Raw genomic sequence first — 23,140 nt, 5'->3', positions numbered from 1 at the left:
CAACTGCTGTATACCAAAGGTAAGGGGGGCTTATATTTAAAACGGCAAGATTGGCAGCCTCCTTGAATCACAAATCACCTACCATCATACTCGGCTAAAACATCATGAGTTATGCAAAATCTGTCAGCTACACAGTAACCCCGTGAATGTGCCTGAAATCATCGCCCACCAACTACAACTCATCCTTATACGGTTTCACCTCCGCATAACAATCCGTCTCCGCCTCATCCGGCACAACACCATTCAGAATCAAATTTCTCACAATAGAATTCGTACAATTCGAAATAAACTGAGACGAGTGTCCATAGCCGTGATGTACCACTAGTCTCGAGTTACGCCCCATCTCCTTATGCATTCGTCGCCCATTGCTAATCGGCGTAGCAGGGTCGTGAGTCTCGGATATGAGCAAGATGGGGTTCTTGAGCGTATTGTTGAAGTCCCCTCGGTAGACTTCCGCCGGCTGTGGCCAGTACTTTGTAAACTGGCGGCATGGAAAGACGAACATGAAATTGTCGTCGCCGCCAATCCAGGACATCTTGACTAGCCTCTTCCAAAGGTCGTCCCACCACTCTAGGCCGTTGGAGGGCTGCGGCGCATCGTACGAGTCTGAACAGATAACCATGAGGCCCAGCTCGCCAGATACTAGTCTGTGAGAAACTGAAGAGTCTGGATTTCCGCTCCACATTCCCTCGTCGAGGTGTTCTGCGGCGAGAGTCGAGTTGCCCTGTTCTAACTCGAAGAGCAGTTTTGCCATGTGAGGCCACCTTTTTTGATCGTACAAAACAGAGAATATAGCCGAGTTTAGGCGTGCATATGTAATGAGCGTAGGACCGTTTGAGGGCGTGTAGCCTGGTATCGGCCGCTTGGCTATACTCGCCATGAGTGCCTCCATGCGTGCTTGCAGGTTCTGAAGCGTGACCTCTTGTCCGCTCACTGGACGGGCAAGGGCACAGTGCTTGGGTCCCATGTGAACACATTCGCCGAGGAATCCCTCGTTCCATGCGTCGGTAATGTTATCGAGAGATACCAGGGAGAAGCCACCGAGTTTTCGGTCGTCTCGTGCAGAAGTCACTCCATCCAAGGCTAAGCGGCCAACGGATGAGGGAAACATGTTGCTGTAGATCTCGCCGATAGTAGTGCCATAGCTGACAAAGTAGCCTGTGATTTCTGGCTCGTCAAGTGCAATACGAATCTCTTCCAAGTCACGCACCACAAACGTCGTGGTCAAGAACCGAGGGATGTCGCCATGGCGTTCCCAGCAGGCCCGAAGCGTGGCATCATGAAAGGCATCAGCCGCCTCAAGGTACGCTCTAGTGTCCTTAGTTGTTACCCGTGCCGGGGTTTCAAGAAGAGCCCATCTGTCTCTATCAGCGTTGTAGGGAAAACATGATATCGAGGGTTGCGATATATTGACTCCACGGGGATCCCAGCCCAATACGTCGTACTGTCGGTTGCTGAAGTGCTTCGTTTTGTCTTCCGCAGATCTAAATGCTGATAATGTCCCGCTGCCGCCAGGGCCACCGGGTTCAATGATGAGAGTTCGCTCACTTTTACGGCCAGCGGATGGTGGTGAGTGCCCGTCGAGGCGTGCAAGGCCAGAAACTTGGAATTTGGTAATGGCCAGCCGGGAAATGCGTGTGTCTGACTTGTTGGTGTAGTCTAGAGGCACGTCAAGATACCCGCATAGATAGATGCCTCTTCCAGCATATGGATCAACGGTTGATCCTTGAGTCGTAGATGTGTTTGAAATATGCTCCCAAATCCAGCTCCTCGGGTCGGGATTGTACAATGCTGCCCAGGTTCGGTATGCGTTCGTATCATTAATTGAAGGCGGCACAGTCTCATTCGTACATGGCAAAAAATGGAATGGGTCGCTGGACTTGGGAAATTGACCATAGATAGGCTGAGTTGAAGCTGTGTTTTGGCATGAATGCTCGTGAGGTGGTCGCTGAGTAATGAGGTGCAGTATGCGGGAAGGTTGGATTAGTGACGCTGAACAGAGAACAAGCGTTACGAGACACACGAGTTGAAGATAGTGTGCAGCTTTTCGACGCGGAGGCTCGCGCGGCGCACCCTCAACATCGATAGCATTTTTCATGGTGATTTTGGGGTCGAACTTTGAGGACGATGTTGAAAGGGCTGCGTCTGCCGAGGGTTGACCGACGTTCGTGGAATCAATTGATACGTCCATGTCCAGAAATGGAAGGCGGCTGGTGCTGTTAGAGCTCCATCTGCCCATGACGGATGACATACCCGATACAACTTTAGTCTACGAATAAGCACAATGATGTCGCTTGAGATGATATATAGCCCTTTTCCCACGTATGGCTTATCCTAACTTTAAAGGTTCATATGCCTATCTTGTGTATCTACAAACCAAGACGGCCGTCCTTCACCGAATGATTTGGCCAAGCCGACCTTGGCTGACGGATAAAAATGTCTACACGTCTACTTCTAATATTCTAGCTAGAATCCATGTTTGAATGACAGATCACAGCTGAAGAAGCCCCCTCATATTCATACATACTTAATACCTTGCACAACGTTTGCCTTGATTATAGCTTTATACCATGATGGCTGACTTGGCCACTTTCCACCTTGTATCATAGCCACGAAACACCGGCCGCAGCACCGGCCGCACAAATTCACAGCCCCGTCTTCCCTGCCGCCGACCAAATACAAATATATATCCTACCAAATAAATAGGCGCCGTGACTCACAATTTCTTCACGCTATTCAACTTAATACGCCCAACTCTACATGTAGTCACACCGTCAAAGCCAACACGTATGTGGGGCCAAGTGATGCTCAAGTTGCCTCTTTAAACCAGCCATGTATCTCCATGTATCCCAACTCAACCTCGACCTCGATAATCATCTCCATCCCAACCTAACACTCCTCACCATCACTACCAACCATGGGCAAACTATCCTTTGCCACGCCCCTCCCACAATCAACACGCTCAGACGTCCTTGAATGGAAATTCCCCAAACCACACAACCACCTCATCCTAACAGGTCGCTCCCGCGCAGCATGGCACACATCCTTCGTCATCCCCCAGCTCAACCTCCTCCTCGACGCCGGCCTCTGCGTCAACAAGCAAAGACCGAAACACATCTTTCTCACCCACGGACACGCAGACCACACCCTCCTCTCATTTGCGTTTGTGAAAAGAGAAGACCCACCAGATGTATACTGCCCCGTGGAAATGAGGCACATCTTCGACAGCCACATCCTCAGCACCACCATGATGAACCTAGGCGGTCTCATTGGGGTGGACGACGCAGAAACCGAGGGCTACGAAATTGATAAAACCACAGGGGAAAAGGACGCAGACGGAAGAACACCCCAGGAAAGAGCATTTCTCAACACCCACATCACCCATGGTGTTCGGCACGGCGACACCGTCTCCCTCAGACGTCTTAAAGGCATAACAGCAACAGTGTTCAACTGCGACCACACAGTGCCCTGTGTAGGATACGTCTTCTCATCCTCGACGAACCGCCTGAAACTGGAGTACAAGAGCTTATCGGGCACGGAACTGAAAGACCTGAGACAAAGCGGCGTGGATATTACAGAGACGCACTCCACGCCCATGTTCGCCTTTCTGGGTGACACTACGATCGCGACACTGGCTTCTGAGCCGTCTTGGTTGAAGGAAGGGATACCGGTTGTCATTACGGAGTGTAGTTTTTTGTATGACGAGCACGCCACGCAGGCGGATAGGACGAAACATACGAAATGGAGGGATTTGGAGCCAGTCATACGGAAGTGGCCTGCTACGACGTTTATTTTGATTCATTTCAGTATGAGGTATTCGGATAGACAGGTTGGCCAGTTTTTTGAGGGGTTAGATGATCCGCCGGAGAATATGGTTATCTGGGCGGATCCAGAGGACTGATGCATGCATATATAATTCCGGGTTGAAGGCATGCGGTTATGATTCTATGAATGGAGGTGATGGTTATTAGATAGAGCATGTTGCAAAGTTCTGGTTAGCGGCCTCGAATATTTCGAAAGAACTAGAGAGCATGCCTCGCAGCGTAAAGAATCGTGCCGGGTTTGAACGGACGAATTTGTCGGTTCTCGTTATTGGGCAACATGTCAACAACATAACTTAAATGATAGCAACGAGGGGACATATTCCCTGCCTACCTAGGTAGGTAATTAGAACTTGCCTACTGCAAAGCAATGTCTCCCCAATACGAGTACGTCACCAGAAATGCACGATCCCTAGGTTTGAACATGGCTAATAAAATTAGACACTACCCAAATACGATTCGCTAGATCGTATGCATGCGAATGGTTCGAATGTATATGTACATTAAGGTATTATGCATCAGATAATGTGCCCATAACCAACTCCTCTTGCTTCCATGCCTCTGAAGTAACCATTTCCACCCATGCTTTATAAACTTTTGCCGTGACCAAAATCGTCCAGATGACGCGCGAAAACCGTGGCCGTCGACATGGCCCAACAGGAAACAATGACCCTTGGTATAATTATGTAACAGAGAAATCATAGAATTGGAGGAAAAACAAAGAAGAGGTGCTCCAGCTTGTATCGTACAGCGTGTGCAGTGGGCGATTGTTCCAAATATCCACCACATCACTGATTTGCGCGTCATTGTGCGGCCGTCTTGCCCTTCAATGCTGCCGACGGGCCAAGACTAAGCAAATCTTTCTCTTCAATGTAGAAAGTCGGCTTCTCCCTCAAATATTGCTCGTGGAAGAGCTTCACGTACGGGCCAGGCATCTGTGTGCCGACATCGATTTTGATTTGGTCATCTTTTCCTGTCCACAAATGGCGGACAAATACGCCATTGCAACCGGATTCGGTTTGAGGAAAACCGTTTGCTTCTGTGCAGGCTAATTCCCGAATGTGTTCAGTGAAGTTGTAGCGGACAAAAGTACCAAACCCGCCCTGGTCTGTCGGGCGGCCAGGAGAATTCTTCCGGAACTCCTTGCACTCAGGATACGGTCCGTCGTCATCAGGACATTTGTTCCAGGCATCCATAATCTTATATGTCGTTGGGTTGTTTTGTGAAATGATGAAGCCCGTGTTGAGATATAACTTGCCGTATTTATCCTTGTTCCAATCAGAATCGGGGTCAATGGCAAGAGCCATAGAGTTGTTGTCGGGGTAAAGTTTCCAGTAATTCAAGAGCCATTCGAAGGGAAGATCGAGGTGGTGGAAGATGGCGTCTGAGTCAAGGTAGATGCAAACGTCGTGCTCTTTAAGAATTTTAGAAATAACAGGAGGTTTCTTCCAAGAGGCTCGGCGGTCACCCGGGTCGACGGTGTTAATATAGTAGTACTTATATCCGTGGATGCGAGCTGCCAAATGTCAGCCAGGGCCAAAACGTCACAAATAGCGTGCAGAAACGTACCATATACGTAATGATTCAGAATGCCAAGAGACAAGCCATGCACACCCGTGGGGCTGTCAAAGTCCATGATATTTGGCCCAAACACTTGACCAGTTTCATTGAAAGGCCGGTTGTCGAGGTCAATGATGCAGAGATTCTCCCTCATGGGTTGCTGCCAATGCGCCTTTTCGGACAGTTTCCACTCAAAAGCATTATAGGGTTTGAAGACTGCCTGATCCGGCTTAAGAGCGGGTTTGTACATTTGCTTGAGGAAGAAGTTTCGAAGCTCATCGTCGTTGGAGGCTGTTGGCTTTTTGGCACTTGACGGTGGTTTCGTCGTCGTCGTAGCCCCGGTGTCATCGACAGTGGTCGGTGCAGTCGGTTGAGAATGTTGCGTCTTTGGTCTATTGCAAAAAATTAAAGAAAAATAGTCAGCATTATTCGACCACAGGTCGTTAATAATCACAAAAAAAGCCGTGGAGCGTATTTACCTGGCTGGAAGATCCCAAGAGTCGAGATGGTTAAAAACTAGACCGACGAATGCCGCGACGAAGAAGATGGACCCGACCAGGATGGCCATCCCCTTGGTCGAGCGCACAGAATTGCCCAACATGACGGGCGAGACAATTCGGCACTATCCGAACTTTGGCGAGGTGTTTAGCGAGCACGGTTGAACAAGCGCACGCGCTCTTATGTTGGCTCGTGATGTCTGCGTTGTGTCGTGGGGAATCTCAATCTGGATCTGTGAGAAAAAGGCCTTCAAAAGAGTGGCGTGTGGGGTGTCAGAGGACTCGCGGCCTCGACTGACAACAACCCGACAACAAAAAGGGCGAAGAATGCTGAAGGAAGGAGCGCCTCGACTCGTTTCCAGGAGAAGAAATAATTAAAATAAATGAAGAAGAGGAAATAAAGAAAAAAGAGAATCCGAGCAGCCCACGGCTTCTTCTTTTTCTCTGTCTTGTCCCCCCTAAAAGAGACTTTGCGAAAAGGAAAATCGAGGTCTCAATTTGGGAGCGCGAGAAATGAAAAAGGAACAAAGTAAGGGGTGGGACGAAGCCAAGCGGCGTCCTTTTGCACTGTCAGGGGAACTAAAACGGCAGACTGGACAAGACAAGTCTGGATTCGATTGGATTGAACTGAAAGTTGGCGCCAATTCTGACCGCACCACCATTCGCTGCAAAGAGAAGCTTGAGGCGCACAGTGACGTCGCAGAAAATGTCTTGTCACTCTGTCAGGTCGGTTCGGTCTGATTTGCTGAGAAGCTTCAATTGCCAAGATATTCACCAAGGAGGCCAAGAAACTACCCGAGAACTGGTGCAGTGGATTGCTGACAGATATTGGGAACTAGTCATAGACAGAGGGACAGAATGGAGTCTGATCTGCTCTGGTTATGACAAGATGGACAGTGTTGAGCTTATCGCGAGGTAGGACCACAGCCAGACTCAACTTAGTTAAGGAGTCTGTCTGGTCGAGACTGGATTGAGCAGGACGGAAACGATGCCAGAGTTGAACACGGGAAAGAAGGGCAATCTAAGCAAAGTCCAACCAAAATACCACCACATCCTATCTCAATTCGCCAGTCAAAATCATCCGCATACAACACAACAAATCTCTTCCATAGCCGTAGCATTTTCCTTTCCCACAGTCTCGCGGACAACCCGGCAATAAGATCAAAGCCTTGGAGGGACGCGTGTTCTTGGCAGGGATGCGAATTCTCACGGTCCGTAGCGCCGTTTTGGTGACGCCGCCGGCATCTGCCAAGGCCAGTCCTGTTGGCTCCCTGGCGAAACCTGCAGGTGCTAGCCCACTGCACCTGCCCCGCCGACCCGCACCAGTCTCAAAGCAATCCGGGGCGCTCTTTCCGTCTTCATCAGGAGACAAAGAGTGACAGCTGCGTTCAATTTCTGGTTCAGTGTTGCCAGCCAAGAACGGATTGTCGAACTTCTGGTATCAAGACAAACTCCTCAGCAAACATGCATCATGCCCTGCCAAGGTCCTCCTCAATACTTCCCTCTCGGCTAGTTTTTTACCGCCCCTTTCCAACCTACAATCCTCCAGTCCGATGCGAAACTCCAAAGACTGCCTTATCCTAATAAGTCAGAGAACCTATTTTAGCTTAACTTTGTTCATACATCACCTTCGCATCTTCCACCTCCCGCCCTGACCACGCGAGCATAGCGACTCCACAGCAGCTGAACTGTGATGACGAGCCCCAAGACTGTGGCTTGTTGGCGGCGCGTTTGGCTGGTTGTGGAAGCTATTACAAGGAGCGTCAGGTGCATGAGATTGTCCCCAGATGTTTGGTGCTGCGAGATCCAATGGTCAGCCACAGAGCCTCTTTGTCCCGCACCATGTCATCTGGCATGTGGTTCACCTCAATATTTGGGGTGAAAAGAAATGCCTGTTGTGTCCGTGGGTCCAAGAAAACATTGTACCAGAAGATTGCACCGAATCATGGACAACACTGACCGTCTAGCTGCTCGACTCAGGCCCTGTGGCTGATCATCTTTCATTTAATTGAGAACCAGACTGTTTCGTGCCTCCAATAATTACAGTGCTACGTTCAGGAGATTGAAACCAGCCAACGACACCCAAATTCTGGTCCCACGTCAGCTGTTTGATAATGAGGCATCCCTAAGGAGCATCGGGAGGCTCTGCAGTCCAGGCTTGCGGATGTTTGCTAAATTTAGTCGACAGATCACGACTCAGTGCTGACATCGACTTCCGAGAGTCGTCAAAGGACAGCAAATCGTGGCTTGCACAGAGAACTCCATCTTTCATGCATTTTACATCAATACGGCCTGTCCAGTGTTGTAAAGCCCCAATAATGTGTGGTTTCTATCAGCAATCTCGGACGAAGGACACTCCCGCTGTGGGCAATCTGCACTTTTCTCCTTGATTCATTTATGCAATCTACTTGGGGCACACTGTGCAAGTTTTACCCCAGTCGGTTCGCCTCACATCACGAGTGCGTCGAGCAGCCCACCTTCAATGGAGCCTATCACAATCAATGCCAAGAAATAAGAGTATCCTTAGCGCAACGCCTCGGGGCGGCTTGAGTTGCGAGCAATTGATGCCTCCAATTTGTGCCGATCTCTTCGTACTGCACAAACCATCGGTGCCGGCTCGGTCAACTTTGCGTAGAGCTGCAAACATGCGAAGTCCAGGTTTTCATAATCACCAAAGGAATTTGCACATGCAATACGATTTTACCATGGCGATAATCAAAACGGTGATTGACAAGACATCCAATGATATTAGCGATTTCATTGTCATATCAACAGTCATTTCATGTCAGCTAGTGGTGGTTTGCCTTACTCTCAACCCAACTCTTTGTTTGAAAATATGTTGAACAGTTGTCACAGCCATACTTTCCTGTGGGTAGGAAATTGTTCTGTGCACCATTACTCAACCCTTTGCAGCCCGCAACACGAGGGGGAAGATGCGAGTCTCATTGGCCATGATTGCAACTATTCAATATCTTCAATTCATGCCATGCGAGAGTTAGGAGACGCCCCTCAAAATTATCGCATGGCAACCATATCTCAACAAATCAACATAATCCGTCCACTCCGGTGACACAACTTACGCGCCGTTCACTGGATCGAGGATGAACTTGTTCAACAAATCGCATCGATGCCTCAGCTTCTCCGGCAATGTCGTCGCCTCGAAACTCTCTTTGATGTTGTACATGCCCTTTGCGGAACCCCAAGCCGGCCAATCCAACTTCTGGCCATTGACAAACTTGAGGAGTCGTCTTTGAAAGCCATTCACCAGGTCAGTGTCATTGACAGGGGTGATATTCTCGTTGTTGAAGAAATCTAATGTTGTAATTAGCAAACGCTTTAAGATTCTTTCCCCGAATAACGACTTACACACTAGATCTTGTCCATGAATCGCCGGCGGCGTCGACATAATATATCTCTTCGCTAGATTCGGCAATGCATTGGCGAGATTGTTTGCATTGCACGCAAACACAACATCTGTTGTCCAATCCCAGGCCATTTTGGGGAGATCGTTGGCGTCATAGTATTCATCTTGCAACGTCTGAACGGTGACGTTGCTTGCTGAGGGCATTTGCTGTCGTACCAAGATAGGGAAATACTCTGGTAGGTCGGTGTCGTGCGATGTTCCCTTACCTTCAAGGGCCATACTGCCTAAAATCAAACCTTTGAGCCCTTTGTAAAATTGTCCCCTTTTCAGCAGGACCAGTGGCAGGTCGGGTACGATTTTCCCATCTGGAGCAGGACCAAACCCATGGAGAGCTCCTATCTGACCGCCGCCGCTTTCTGAGGGCATGTTGTTGATCAATTCATTGTTAACCGCTATCATGGTCTTCTCAGGGACGGATCGTAGGCATTGTAGCGTTGTACAATTGGCAGTCTTGAGCACCAGGTCAAACAGCTTCTTCTGCCGCTCGGTAACATTTCGCTTCGGGCCACCAGCAGGCGACGACAAATATGCCTAGATACTGTCAGTCATGCAATTCGCAGGATTCCAAGAGTCATGGCGTACCTGCTGAAATGGGAGTTTGCGACGACCGCCATAAGCAACCATCATGTAATACATCATGCCGGATCCCGCACTTTGTCCAACTGCCGTAATACGTCGACCGTCACCGCCAAACTTGCCAATGTACTTGGCTGTCCATTCTGCGGCGGCGATGCAGTCCAGCATACCGACATTGCCGTCCATGTCTTCGCCTGCGGCATAGGTCCAACCTGGCACGCCAAGTCTAAGAATAAACGTACAGGTTAGCTAACATTATAGAAAGTATAACATGGCGAATTTCCGAACCTATAATTGTTTGTCACAAATATGAATTTGCCAGCATGGTCCTCAAACATTCTATCAAACAAGCCCATTGGCGAAAACATAATATCCTTGCTTCCAAAAGCGTACGCACTGCCAAAGAAGTTGTGTAGCACGGGAACATCGTCGCCTGGCTTCACGCCGTCTGGTACATAAACATCAAGGAACAGACAGTCCTCCCGTCCCCAGGTAGTGCCGTTGATGTCGGGAAAGGGGACATATCCTGGCGCAGAGGAGACGCAACTTGTACTTGCCCACGGCACTTTACCATCTTGGACGCCATTGACTTTGGGGAGTCTAGTATCCGGTGCCCGGAATCGAAGGTTTCCGGTTGGTTCTTTAGCAAAGCGGATATTCTTGTAGATTGTAACCTTATGTCCAGAGACGGTTTTGTTGACAAACGTGGGGACATGCTTCGCATAGCCAAGGTCAACAAGACGACCCTGCGGGGGACAGTCGGTTGGATTGGCAAAGGCTCTGGCCACGGTGGCAAGAAGTATTGGGATTGAGAGGTTCAGCATTTTGATGATCAGTTTTGGTCGCGAGGTGGTCGAGGAGTCGTGCGTCAAACCTTGGTATGTTCACCATTTTTCTGATGCCTTTGCTGACCCTTTATATTAAGATATGAAGCCGTCACGCCCACTACCCAATTTGGCAAACGAGAAGAATCTTGCCTTTTTCTTCCACTTCTTCAAGGTCACAATGCAATACTGTTGATCTCGCATGGCCAAAGTCATAAGCCAAATTCCCCCCATTGAGGCAGTGCTATCAGTGATTCGTAGCGTACAACTGTCCGAGGAAAGCGAGAGGACGAAGGTTGATCACTCGGATTACTGTGACAGGTATTCAGGAAAGGAGCAGATATTTCGGTAGTTAGGAGACAAGCTTGCCATCGTAGTGCCGTATCCAATGGTCCAAGCTGTGGTCATCCAATATCATGCGTCCCAAATCCAACGTATCTGTGAGGAAGGAGTGGATCCGAACAGTCTCGTTTCCCCAAAACTGATGGCGCTATCGCTCAAAAGGGAAAACGAGGTCGACGCCACACCAGGTAATCATCCCGAAACATTCATTACACGTCCAACCAATTCATACCTCGACACCTTGAAGGTCGAAGCCTTCATAACTAGACCTGCCGTCGCCAGTCTCAAAATGACGGCCTCGTTTTCCTGTTCTGGGTACTCAGTGCTTCTGGTATTGGAACATACCCTGAACTGCTACAATCTGTACGATCGGAACCCCGGCAAGCAAGGAGGTTGACAAGAGGGACAAAGTTGAACAACATGCCCAGTGAGCCGGACTTTCGGGTCATTTCGTTCCAACCGCACTCTGGACAGGGCTCTGGGTCTGCGAGGAAATACCGGCGCCGAAAGACGCATCAGAAGTCCAAGACGGGTTGTTTGGGTTGTAAAGTGAAGAGAGTCAAGGTACAAAGCCCATACATGACACATCTCGCCCTTTTAATCACAAAACTAACAGAATCGCTGGCCAGTGTGATGAAGCCCGTCCATCATGTTCCCGGTGCCTCAGAAGCAATGTCTGGTGCAACTACACGTCTGATGACTCGGGCTCTGACTCTGTGTCCAACCCAGACGAAGAGACATCAATTGTCCTGGGGCGTAAGATCCAGCGGTTCGGTACACTGGGCTCATCGCCAGCGATATGTGGCTTCGATCCCGACGAGTCTCAGACGCCATACGGGACACCTCGCATCGTTCTGATGCACCACTTTCAGCACCTGTTTCCGGAATTGCTCATGCTAGATGGAGCACAAGTCAACCCCATTCTCTCCCTGGGTCTTTGCCGTCCATTCTTACTAGACTCCATTCTTGCCGTCTCAGCATCGCATCTCCGTGTTCAATCCGCGTCCAAATCTTCGCACCGCATCGCAGAACATTTCCAGCAGGCACTAGCTCTCAAGAACTTTCAGGGGGCGCTGACCGGGCCATTAGACCAGCAGACCGCCGATGCTCTAATCCTAACTGCTATGTTTCTCAACTTGCTGTCTTTCTCGTCGATAGAGGACGAGAGTATTGAGGGTTCATGGGCCTACAGTGACCACCACGACAGATTGGGATGGCTGTCCCTCTCCCTAGGCATAAAGCCACTCATATACGCGACAGAGACATTTCGACCAGACTCCATTCTCAGTTGGATGTTCGACTCGTCTGACGACGAAGCCAAAACTTTCCACGGCGCATGGGAGTCGATGAATCTGGAGGGCGTTCCCCAACATTGGTTGGAGCTGGTTGGTCTGAATCCAGAATCCACACCCGATGCAAAATACTTTCAAACAGTGAGAATCTTGAGCGAGACGACCAGGTTGGAGCCGAAACCAGAGTATTTCTTCTTGTATGCGAACATGATTGGGACGTTGGACGTTGATTTTCGCTTTGAGCTGGAGAGGCGGGATGAGGCAGCCATGTGGTTGATGGGATATTGGCTGGGCTTGTTGTGTCGGTATGACTTTTGGTGGTGTCGGAAGAGAGTTAGTAGGGACTATCGGGGTGTGTGTAAGAAGCTGCAGGAGATGGGAGTTAGGAACAGGCCAGGTGCCGACGGCGTGATGTGGAAAAAGTTGATGGATGATTTGGAGACGAGTCCCTACTGGAAGGGCCTGAGAGAGTGTGGTCGGGTGTATGGAGAGATGTAGATGACACGATGGGATGGTTCGGAGTGCGAGTACAAGTGGAAGCAAGTTGGAATCACACTACGGTGTACCAAGGCACACTACAAGTTCGTCTAGCCAGCATTCCAGTCGGTCAGTACAAGCTCAAATTTCTTCCAGTTCGCTCATCCAAGTTTCTCTCTTGACCTGACTAGGCTATCGGCTTTCACCACTCGGTAGACCAATGAACCAGGAACACAACTTCGGGTTATCGGCCATATATCACACGCACCCACGACGTTCACTCATACGTCAAGCTACAGCCTCCTTGTGGCACATACCCAGCAATAAATAATCATCCAACAGAACTGTACCCCAGATCCAGATCGTCCAGGGTCGCTTCCCATCACAGACCAGGCCACGAACGCAAGACTCAAGCATCTCCCTAGAGTCAGCCCATATTTGCGGCAACAAGACCAGCAACGCAATTTCGTTCGTTGCCCACAGACTTGGCACATCCAGTCGGTGGGATCAGTGCAGAGAAAATGAAGTGTTGAAAACGCAGTGCCCGGGACCGCTGTGGCGTCCCCATACCCTGCTACTGCATGGGAATCATTCGACCGCATCGGTCAAGCTGTCGGGTTCACTGCCGGAAGATTTTTGTTGTCTCCTCCAAGAGAAAACTATTCTGTTATGCGTGTTACTTCCAACAACGAGGCACGGGTTATCTTCGCTCCCACAATTTCACGTCGGGATCTGCTTCAAACAAAAATTCTGCTGCTTTCCGCGCACGAATATGCGGCGCGCATATCCGCATCACAAAGATTCATATAAAACACCCTTCATGCAGATTAACATCACAGACATCCTTCCGGCTAGGGGCCACTCCCGGCTCCGCGCAGATTCTATTCCGTCATCGCCATGCTCTCCTGGTTACACGACGGGTTTTACTGCCGCCTTACACAGCAGTGGCGAGGTCCCCTCATGCACCATGCCAAGCAGCGGGAGTGCATTCCGGTCTCAATTTGCATCTATTTTCTCCCTTCTTCCTTTTCGCGGACAGTGGTTGTGGGCGTATCAATGCCTGCGAGTGTATCATTGTACATGTTGTGTTTCCTGGGGGTGTGCAAGCGTGCAAATCAGGCGTGGGTGAGTGGCGCTGACATGTTTCTCATGAGATGTTTTTTGGTATCGTTCAGACCCGAGTGAATGGTGTTGGGGAGAGTGTTAATCAGGATGGTTGTGAGGTCGCTCGCATTTGTCACCTGCTGAATCATTCGTTTTGTCGAGTCGGGATACAATCTTTGAGTACGTCGACCCTATTTTAGATGTTTCCCTCGACAGCACAAATCGTAGACACCTTATTCAGCCTCGAAGAATATTGCTACTCGTGTCTGAGCGGCCGGCACACCTCTGGCGCCGAATCCCTTACATCCGCACCAGACCCCCATAAGTAGTTGCAACTACATCGACTCTCGTCTCTTCTCAAGTCGATTTGCGCCAAGACGTTACAGGGCTGTAGCTTCCAGTCCCAGCGCGAACCAACACTCACCACCAAACCCACGAACCACGAAATGCGACACCGAACCAACCCTTAAACAAAACCCTCCGCCCGCAAAAACATCATGGCCAGCTTCACCATCTACGAAGTCCGCTTCGGCGTCGGCAACTGTCTCCACTACGGCGTCTTCGTGCAGACCGGCACCGACGGCGCCGGCATGCTGATGGACGTGCGTGGCTCGGTCAACGCCGGCGGCAAACTGGTCTTCAACTCGCGGGGCGAGATGCTGAAGGTTCGACATGACGACGCCGATGGGCGTGATCAGCGACTTTGAGATTTACATGTTGGAGAATATCTGCCGGGGGGTTGATCCGCCGGACACGCAGTACGGGTCGACGCCTTTGTCCGGGGGGTCGAGTCCTATTTGTCGGTGTAGTGAGTGGAATGATAGGGTTTGGAGTGCGATTTATGCGTCTGGGATTGTGAAGGGGCAGTTTGAGGAGGGAAGTCAATCATAGGTATGGGGATAGCTGAGTGGTGTCTAGATTGCTGATGGTGATGGACTATTTGGATTCTCAGTGAATAATTTACGTTTTTCGAACCTCTTTTTATTTGGGGTTTATAATTCGTTATGTGTTTAAGTTGTCGATGTAGAATTACACTGGTATTCGAAACGGATGTGCCTCTGTATTGAGCACATACTCGTCCAAACTAATGACGTCGGGTGTGGAAAACACCAGATAGAAATACTTCAACGTCTCTGCCAACCAAAAGCTCTATAAGGCATTAGTACCGAATAAGAAAGGATCACGATTCTCGACACTTACCTCCATGTAGTCCTCCTTGGGCAGCGGATACTGCCCAACCGTGACATCCAACACCGCTGCATTTGCGTGCTCCGTCCTCGTCCCATTACGAATAGCAGTAAACATGTCCCATGCTTTATCCTGAAACTCCTTCTTCCCTGTAATTCTGTACATGTAAAATACACTCTCAATAGCCTCTGGTCGAAGAATATACCGCGGGTCCTTGGCAGTTGTGAAACCCAACGGCAGATGTGGCTTCCACTCTGGTCTTTTCTTGCGCTCATGTTCCCAGAGCACTTCCTGCCACGGACAATGGGTCCGATCATCGCAGTACACCATGTCGATGCGTTCGGGCATCATGCCTGTTGGAAAAGAGCGGTATGCGTAGACACATCCGTTTGTGAGTTTGATTCCGTTCTCGAGGTAGTCTGTGCGATTTAAGAGTTTACCTGCCAGCCCGAACATGCCGCCTACGAAGCAGGCCAGGTGCTCTGTTTCTGGGTCGAGATAGGGTTTCCCGTTGACCACGTTGATGTTACCCGGCATGAGGATGTCTTCTCCGCTGGGCACCATGGGCCGGAAGATGAAGTATCTGTCTGCGGCGTCGAGAAACGTCCTGGACATGATTTCGTACTTTTCCTCGCTGCCTTTTAGCAGTTGGTGCATTTTGGGGAGGTATTCAAAGAGGGAGTCTTCGCATCCGCCGAGTGTGAATGCTGTGCCGGATACGACGTCTTGGTCCTTCATTGACACCCACATTGGCCAGGCACCAGGTAACTGAGTCCTGTTTTGGCCTTCGTAGAATAGTTCCATTACTTTGGACATGGCGCTGTAGTATTTCGGGTCGCCTGTGATTTGGGACAGGCGTGTCATTTCCAGGGATAAGGTTCCGGGAGAAGCAGCTACTACTCGATCTTCGACCACTAGACCTTTGCCTGTCTTGGCGGCTGCAAAGTCGATAAAGTCGACTGGCATGCCGTTCGGGGTGTTGAATCCTGCGTAGATCAAGTCTCCCAGCTCAACGGCCTTTTTTAGCAGTACGTTTCTTTGACTGAGATCATATGCGGCCATTAGCCCACCCAGGTAGCGGATGTTGGTTTCGAATATGTTGACACTCGGGCTGGTAGAGTTGCCAAAGTCAATTTCAGCAACAGCTTCCAAAGCTTCTTCAAACTCGTCCCGCAAGCCCATAATCCACAGCGTATCCAACGAATCTACCAGCGTTGCAGCCCATCCTGAGAACTGGTCTTTCGATCCCCCACTAATTGGCAGCAGGGCGTCCTTCTTCCACGCAAACTTGCGATAACTCTCCCAATTGGCCTGAAACAACTCGCGCACTTCCATCATTCGACCAACTCGGATCTCAGCATCTTCCAGCTTCTCGGGTCCGAATTGGTGCTGCACAGTGGGACGCGGCGTGCGTGAACGCCCCGGCAGAGGTACCTGGCCCCTTAACCGGTGTGCAAACTCGACCTTGCTCCAATCGAAGCTGCTTTTGACATTTTTGTACCGCCGCCTTGGTCGAGCGGCGTCATTCATCCAGTGCTTCAGTCTGCCCATGTGTGTCGGGGGCTCGGGGTACACGACATATCGCAATTGCCAGAACGCGAAGAGGATGAGAACCGCGACGGTGAGATCTCGCCGCAGCCCCGACGTGACAAACATGGCTGGTGAGGGGAGACGGAAGGGAAAAAAGAGAGCGACTTGGGTGAGATTTTTATGTGGCGGTCATTGATGAAGTAGCCTCATAGCTCTGACGTTTAGTCAGACTGTTATGAAACTGTTGATGTCGAATTCCCCTTGGCTTTTCGACTCCGCAATCTGTCTGGTGTCATGTCATGTTTAGTCCATGTCAAGGCTGGTCAACTGGTTGCCCCTTGATTTTGCCAAGACGTGCTAAAAGCGGGAAGATCAGCCACATCCCTGTCATGAAGGAAGGCACGCGATTTGGAAGGGGAGGGGAGAGGAGGGGAGAGGAGGGGCAGCGATGAGCAAACAATTCCATCAAGTCGTTGTCATATTACAAAAGTAGCATATTTCATCCAGATTAGCATCCATTTATTACCCATTTCAATGTGCTGCATCCTCTTCTGCAATCTCCATTCCTGCTGGATGCGACTCCGTAACCTATGTCGGATTACAATGGACGCTTCTCAGTCATTCAGCCGCAGAGAACAAATTGGCTGATGGAAATGGTAGAAATCTTTGCGATTATTCCGTCAATAGAATCACTGACAGCTTGTCTTGCTGTCCGCGTTGGCTGTGAATCCTTCGAAATTGAGCACTGACAGAGTTCCCCCGGATGAGATACAGAACAGTGAACAACAGCCAGCTATTGAAGAGGCACCACCAGCCCAGACGAAAGTGCAGCGTGTTCTCTCTGTATCCAGATTTATCGGCATCAATGGATACCATCCTGGAGCTGTGCATTGATCTGATCACTGATTTTGCGGTGCGACTTCACATATACCCATGTCCCGCGACACCGGACTTGAAAGCGGCGCCGTGCCGATAGCTTCGATATTGAAGCTAGTTGGAGACAACTTGCATCCGAATGGTATAAGAAGCAATTTATAAGTCGTTTTATGTTCTTGGTAAGGTTTCTGACTGCCACCAGCACAGTTGCTGACTGGTCTTAAGCGAACTCGAGACGAAAGAGAGTGAATTGTCAGGAGAAGTTGCTGTACAATACGTATCTTTGTTGAAAACAGTTTCCTCTCCGTCATTTGACCATACTATGAGTACCAGGTGCGCAATGCGCAGTATGCTACCGAACATGGTGGCCGTCGCTACCTTCAGCTCTTGTTCATTTAACATGAAGATTTACAACCTGAACATCACGGCTCCCCTGGCACAAAGAAGCGTATTCAATGACGCAAAATAATTTCATGTCCAGTGACTGCGAGACTAGGATTTGTGTGGTACTGTCTGCGCCGTCGTCCGTTGCTCTAGCATGCACATTACGTCTACGTACCACGAACCGTTTTAACTCCTACCAAGAACTCTGAATGCGCAAACATGTCACAGAATACAAAATAATGCTTTGTGTATGGAGTTCTTTCTTGTATAGCGTACTTTTCGTTTGTTCACCTTTGAAGTTGGAAATGCCTCAGCAAATTTACAAGATGTGCAGCCCTGTTGCCATCTGCTGACAGACCCAAGGACGAAAACCTCCAACTTCAGGACACACCCTCTCCGAAAGTATATTACTAGTTGTGCTTAGATCGTATGGGCCCCTTTCTGACGCTGAAAACAGCAAGACAGACAGCGATGTGTTCAAATAGTCTATTCAGGCTTCGTTGTATTGTTCGAAGCCGCCTTCGCAGGACACGTGGTCAACTCTGGGCGAGTTCTTTTCTCATGTCAAGAGTATCTCGATTGGTATATTGATCAAAAATCACAGCGACGTTTCGTCCCGTTACCGTTGGACAAAGAGGCGACGCAATCCGGGTTCTAATATCACATAGTATTCATCTCATACACGCGAGTCGGGAAACTTGCGAACAGAGGGCCGACAGTCTAACAAGTTCCCGGGCATTTGGTCTTATGATTTTGGACAATCCAAGAATAGCATCCTGTTGAGCATCGTCTCCAATTCGTAATTGATATTAATTCATTGTGATCAACACCCGCACTCCCTCCATCTTCTCACCAAACTCGCCAAATTTTCTCGTCTGCGTAACTGTTCAACAGCTCAGCGCTCAGTGTGCTTAACTTCATGCGAGCAAGTTCATTCGAACTATTCACAAATCCGACTACGATGCCAAACTCAAGACGAAATGACCTCTTTGATATCTTTCTTTTCAAATATTTAAACACCCAATCGACCCCTTCAGGAATCTACAATGCTAGAGCACGCAAGCGATTCTCAATACCGATAGTCTACATCCCATACTCATCACAGAACATCACACATCAGCAAACATCAGCATGTCGCATCACGGTACCATTCAAATCGGCCACTCCGAAAGGATTAGGTATGCCGACCTTGACGGTGACATAAGGAGAGTTCTGGCAGCCGCCGATGAGGAAGACCTCAGCTATTATTATCCGTCTGACGGCATGCTAGACTTTCATACTACCCAATCCCTTCAGAGGGCCATCGCAAAGTACAGGTTGGACTCTTACCAGCTGGTGAAACTTTTCAGATACCTTGGCTGGATGTTCACGTGCAATCAATGCCATGGGGTTCGCAGTGCCTATGAATTCGACTACATTTCGACCCATAGTATGGCGAGGCCGGACAGGAATCCATCGAACAAAGACGGCGCTGTTGTTCGATCTGTCGCTGGGCCATGCTCATTCTGTCGCCCATCGAACAACAACCGTCAACGTAGCACTTCTTCGTACAGATACCGTTAGCACCTATCCCTCCTCTCATGCGGTTAATTCCAATTCCGCACAACACCAGTCACGGTCCTTTGATTGCAATGCCCATCCTCCGATCTCTGCCCCATGCCAGTCGTGATGTCTCTATGCCTCTCTGTGTCTCAAATCTTTACACTGCCGTTATGTTATGCCTTATGACTCTTTCGCAAGGCATCTCCACATCTGACATGGATTTTGGGGGCCGCACTGCCACGACGAACCGACAGAAGCTAATCCAATCTGGAGGGAAATGTGGCCAAGACAAAAGCTTAATCGTGAATTGGGTTCAACCGGAGAGCCCAACAAGGAAGGAGGGAATGGTTTCATCGGTAGACATGCTGCAGGGTTGTTTTCTCGGAATAGGATAGTTGATGGAAGGAATATAATGGATTTCATTCAACAGCTGTGTCTCATATTTGTGACGTGTTTTCCTCGCACTACCCTGACGGTAGCATCAAACGAATCTTTTCGTAGTCGAGACTCGGCGCGAAATGTGTCGGAGAGCCCCGGACACTGCCTGCAAGCCGATGAGTCTACCAGCACAAGACAAGGAATGTGATGCAAGGAGGCGGAATTCGGTCCGTAGGAAATGGTTCGCGCGAATGAGGGAGACGAACATTAAGCAAACAGAAGTCATTGGACGCCAGTCATCCGTCGTAGTCACGCTCAAACTGCTCCTTCGGGAGACGTCCGCTCGTTACACGGGCATACGAGAATATACGATGCTGTAAAGTTGCGCGGTTTGTTTCTTGGCCTGGTCCATTTATTGGCATCAATTGATTCGATCACTGTGATTTAGGCAAAGTTCGGAAAATAGCTCGTAGTTACTGGTGTTCCGAAACCAGACGTTCAACATGCAGATGAAGTCAACGTGCCATCATGGCTGCCAACCCTTTTGGATTCAACGGCGCTTGTTCCCATCAAGGTTCGGCCTGGCGACGACCACCACAAGCCCATCGGATTTCAATAGCCCAAACCAACGAGCCCGCACGGGAACGGTTGCCGTGAAAATGCCATTGGGGATTGTTAGTACCGAGCCGCAGCTGACGTGGGAATGCGCCGGATAAAGAACCCGAAGTTAGTTTCTGTTAACGCGGCTGTGCAGGTCAGTCACTCGACATTACTAGATGCGCCTCTTTATCGTCTGTCTCTCTTTTCGCAATTGCTCGTGTTGAACGTACAGTACCGTAAAGTATCAGCAGCAAAGCGCATCCTGCCCAGGCATCACGATCACGGCAGCGAAAACGCCTGCATCTGAATGCCTAACTCGGATTCTCCCGAAACCAGGCGACGAAACAAGCTCGAAAATCTCACGTTCGCAACAGACGTCAACCTTGGTGTAACCCTCACTGACCCCATAGAGGTGCGTGTGCAAGTTTGCTCCAAAGTGGTTTAGATTGGTGGCTTGCCCCCGGTTGACTCACAACGGGGCTATTGACTCAACACGCGCCATGAGCTGGCCTACCAAACCGTCGAGTCCCCAACCACAAGGCAAGTCAAACTCTTTGACGAAGAAAACATCCCTGCAGTCTGTGGGGCTCCCCAGAAACCATCAACGTGGAGATGACGAGGAAGACGCGAAGAGAAGACGCAAATCTAGCAAGCTCCACCAAGACTCGTTATGGCGATGACGATGACTGTGTTTCTTTTTTTTCGCTCAGATGGGCAGAATTCCGGTGTTTCTTTTGGGCAATGGCGTTTTAGGCTTACTGATTTTTTTAATTATACGAATTAGTCTGGTGTTCTTGGTCCGTGTGTCGCTTGATTGGGGAGTTTGCGCGGCGGTCATGTTGCCTGGATGCGAGGAACGTATCACTTTGATGGGAGGTTATAAGGCTGAGTGATTTGCTTCGATGTGTTGTGTGACTTGTTTTTATAATTCTTGTCTTTTTCACACTTATAACATCTTGCCATACTATCCGGTCTTGTTATTAATACATCCTCAACTCGACTTACACAACCTTGACTCTACATAACACGCAACTTATAACCACGGGTATTAATACTCAAACCGAAACCATAAACACAATACAAATTACACGACCTATCCCGACAAGCATACAAGACGAGAATCCCACGGACATCGAGCACCCGATACTCCATCACCAGGCCAGTGAGGCGGCTTGCATACAACTCCAAGGCGAAGCTGAGCCCCAGGCAACCATGAACAATCCACTAGGAGCACCGGCATACGCCATGCTGCCCGTCACCGTCCGAAAACCGTCTCCATCAAAATCCAAGTCGAAATCCAAAGCCTCTCCGACCCCTGCCATGCCATCCAGCGAAGCCACCAACATCGATACGCAAGAAACCACACCTCAACCGGCTGCCAAACAAAACCATAAGAAGCTCTCCAGCTCCTTCACATCCTTCCTCTCTCCTCCATCAACAACCAAAGATAAAACTCCACGCCTTCCAAACATGTACTTACACCTCGATCCCGCATCCGCCGGCCTGACAGGAGAATCCTCCAACCCATCCAGCAGACGCCACTCCCTAGCCGTCTCAGCAAACCACTCCTCTCGCTCCTCTACAGACAGCAACCTCAGCCCTTTCGCCTCATACCGCCGAGTCTCAACCTCTGTTCCCTCCGGCGCGGAATCATCCCCGCTCACAGTTGCAGATGCGTTGATCGGTCTCATCGCAGCGTCGTGTCAAGCGCAATGCGACTTGGAGGAATTAAATACTTCGCCGACGGGGCGTACCGCACCCTTGAGAAAAGTTCACTATGAAGTAAAGTCGTTTAAAATGACGGCGCAGCTGCTGCACAAGTTTCTGCGGAGAGTTGACAACGGGACGCTGGAGTATCCGCAGCGAGCGCAGATGATTGAGCTGGATGTGCTTATTGCAGTACTTACGGCTTCGATATTGACGATTTCGGAGTTGGAAGCCCGGTTGGAGAGTTTGGTCATGCAGGCGGATGAGCTGGGTGTTAGTGTGGAGGAGATGGTGCAGCGGTACGCGAGGAGTTTGGCCAAGGATGCAAATAGGATCAGCATGGTGGAATTCACAATCACGAAGCTACTGAGTGTGTTGCAGGTGAGCAATCCGCAGGAAGCGTCGCGGCACCAAGCGCAGGCGAGTCTTGCTATCATGGATATGCTGCAGGCGGATGCTGCTCTTGCAGGTCGCATGCAGCAACTGCAAGATACGAGCAATGGTCTGGAGATTGTTTCTCAGGAGAGAATGGCGGAACTTGCTTCTCGGCCGCCGCCGGGGTACAGTGTTCCTTCGCCAAAGGATAATGACGAGTTACCGAATTACTATGAGGCGCTGGACGATGACTCCGTCGCCATACAGCCGCGAGATTGGTCCGTCTACTCTGGTCTGCATCTCGCTGATATACCTACCCTGTCGAGAATTAGTCTCCCCTTGATCTTGGGCGAGATCAAGGACGGGAACTTTTACACTGAGGAATATGCAGAGTCGGTTAGAGAGGCTCTGGTCGCACTGGAAGAAGCACAGGGGACGCAAAAGTCAAAGATTCTGGCTCAGATTCTCGGCATAAAGGATGGTGGTAGCAAGGAGAAGAGCGCGACTGCTTCTGATCAGGGCGGTTTTGCGCATAGACTTGCGCAAAAGGTTGCGAGGGGGAAGTTGTTGGGGCGGTCACACTGAAACAGTGGGAAAGAAGCGTTGGATTTCATGATACCTTTTTCTTTTCATGTTTTTACCT

The 23,140-nt window shown here is 49.8% G+C and overlaps 11 protein-coding genes across 11 annotated transcripts; 7 read left to right on the top strand and 4 right to left on the bottom strand.

Moving 5' to 3' along the window:
• Positions 1-172: 172 nt before the first annotated feature.
• VFPPC_03327 (tap domain-containing protein) lies at positions 173-2,239 on the bottom strand (the record flags this gene model as incomplete). The annotated part of the gene is made up of 1 exon (XM_018282843.1): positions 173-2,239. The coding sequence occupies one exon, from the start codon at positions 2,237-2,239 to the stop codon at positions 173-175; it is 2,067 nt and encodes a 688-aa protein (XP_018147479.1).
• Positions 2,240-2,917: 678 nt separating this feature from the next.
• Positions 2,918-3,901, top strand: VFPPC_03326 (3'-tRNA processing endoribonuclease; the record flags this gene model as incomplete). The annotated part of the gene is made up of 1 exon (XM_018282842.1): positions 2,918-3,901. The coding sequence occupies one exon, from the start codon at positions 2,918-2,920 to the stop codon at positions 3,899-3,901; it is 984 nt and encodes a 327-aa protein (XP_018147478.1).
• Positions 3,902-4,624: 723 nt separating this feature from the next.
• Positions 4,625-5,982, bottom strand: VFPPC_03325 (Galactosyl transferase; the record flags this gene model as incomplete). Its single annotated transcript, XM_018282841.1, has 3 exons — positions 4,625-5,337; positions 5,391-5,773; positions 5,861-5,982. 3 exons carry the CDS (start codon positions 5,980-5,982, stop codon positions 4,625-4,627), a joined length of 1,218 nt encoding a protein of 405 aa, XP_018147477.1.
• A 2,972-nt stretch (positions 5,983-8,954) lies between these two features.
• On the bottom strand, positions 8,955-10,702 carry VFPPC_03324 (lipase; the record flags this gene model as incomplete). The annotated part of the gene is made up of 4 exons (XM_018282840.1): positions 8,955-9,190; positions 9,245-9,833; positions 9,885-10,104; positions 10,167-10,702. 4 exons carry the CDS (start codon positions 10,700-10,702, stop codon positions 8,955-8,957), a joined length of 1,581 nt encoding a protein of 526 aa, XP_018147476.1.
• A 762-nt stretch (positions 10,703-11,464) lies between these two features.
• Positions 11,465-12,834, top strand: VFPPC_13444 (C6 transcription factor; the record flags this gene model as incomplete). Its single annotated transcript, XM_018291221.1, has 2 exons — positions 11,465-11,608; positions 11,674-12,834. 2 exons carry the CDS (start codon positions 11,465-11,467, stop codon positions 12,832-12,834), a joined length of 1,305 nt encoding a protein of 434 aa, XP_018147475.1.
• A 1,580-nt stretch (positions 12,835-14,414) lies between these two features.
• Positions 14,415-14,808, top strand: VFPPC_17517 (hypothetical protein; the record flags this gene model as incomplete). Its single annotated transcript, XM_022429218.1, has 2 exons — positions 14,415-14,582; positions 14,641-14,808. The coding sequence occupies 2 exons, from the start codon at positions 14,415-14,417 to the stop codon at positions 14,806-14,808; spliced, it is 336 nt and encodes a 111-aa protein (XP_022285755.1).
• Positions 14,809-14,946: 138 nt separating this feature from the next.
• VFPPC_12649 (glycoside hydrolase family 47 protein) lies at positions 14,947-16,761 on the bottom strand (the record flags this gene model as incomplete). Its single annotated transcript, XM_022428843.1, has 2 exons — positions 14,947-15,066; positions 15,118-16,761. The coding sequence occupies 2 exons, from the start codon at positions 16,759-16,761 to the stop codon at positions 14,947-14,949; spliced, it is 1,764 nt and encodes a 587-aa protein (XP_022284609.1).
• Positions 16,762-19,026: 2,265 nt separating this feature from the next.
• On the top strand, positions 19,027-19,458 carry VFPPC_17518 (hypothetical protein; the record flags this gene model as incomplete). Its single annotated transcript, XM_022429219.1, has 1 exon — positions 19,027-19,458. The coding sequence occupies one exon, from the start codon at positions 19,027-19,029 to the stop codon at positions 19,456-19,458; it is 432 nt and encodes a 143-aa protein (XP_022285754.1).
• Positions 19,459-19,526: 68 nt separating this feature from the next.
• Positions 19,527-19,832, top strand: VFPPC_17519 (hypothetical protein; the record flags this gene model as incomplete). Its single annotated transcript, XM_022429220.1, has 1 exon — positions 19,527-19,832. The coding sequence occupies one exon, from the start codon at positions 19,527-19,529 to the stop codon at positions 19,830-19,832; it is 306 nt and encodes a 101-aa protein (XP_022285753.1).
• A 123-nt stretch (positions 19,833-19,955) lies between these two features.
• On the top strand, positions 19,956-20,195 carry VFPPC_15632 (hypothetical protein; the record flags this gene model as incomplete). The annotated part of the gene is made up of 1 exon (XM_018293385.1): positions 19,956-20,195. One exon carries the CDS (start codon positions 19,956-19,958, stop codon positions 20,193-20,195), a length of 240 nt encoding a protein of 79 aa, XP_018147473.1.
• Positions 20,196-21,627: 1,432 nt separating this feature from the next.
• On the top strand, positions 21,628-23,082 carry VFPPC_13443 (mitochondrial triosephosphate isomerase; the record flags this gene model as incomplete). The annotated part of the gene is made up of 1 exon (XM_018291220.1): positions 21,628-23,082. The coding sequence occupies one exon, from the start codon at positions 21,628-21,630 to the stop codon at positions 23,080-23,082; it is 1,455 nt and encodes a 484-aa protein (XP_018147472.1).
• Positions 23,083-23,140: the final 58 nt, after the last annotated feature.

Source organism: Pochonia chlamydosporia, chromosome 2 (genome assembly GCF_001653235.2).
Source record: "Pochonia chlamydosporia 170 chromosome 2, whole genome shotgun sequence".
NCBI lineage: Eukaryota > Fungi > Ascomycota > Sordariomycetes > Hypocreales > Clavicipitaceae > Pochonia > Pochonia chlamydosporia.
Note: the sequence above shows the minus strand (reverse complement) of the source record. Positions and strands in the feature narration are given on the sequence as shown.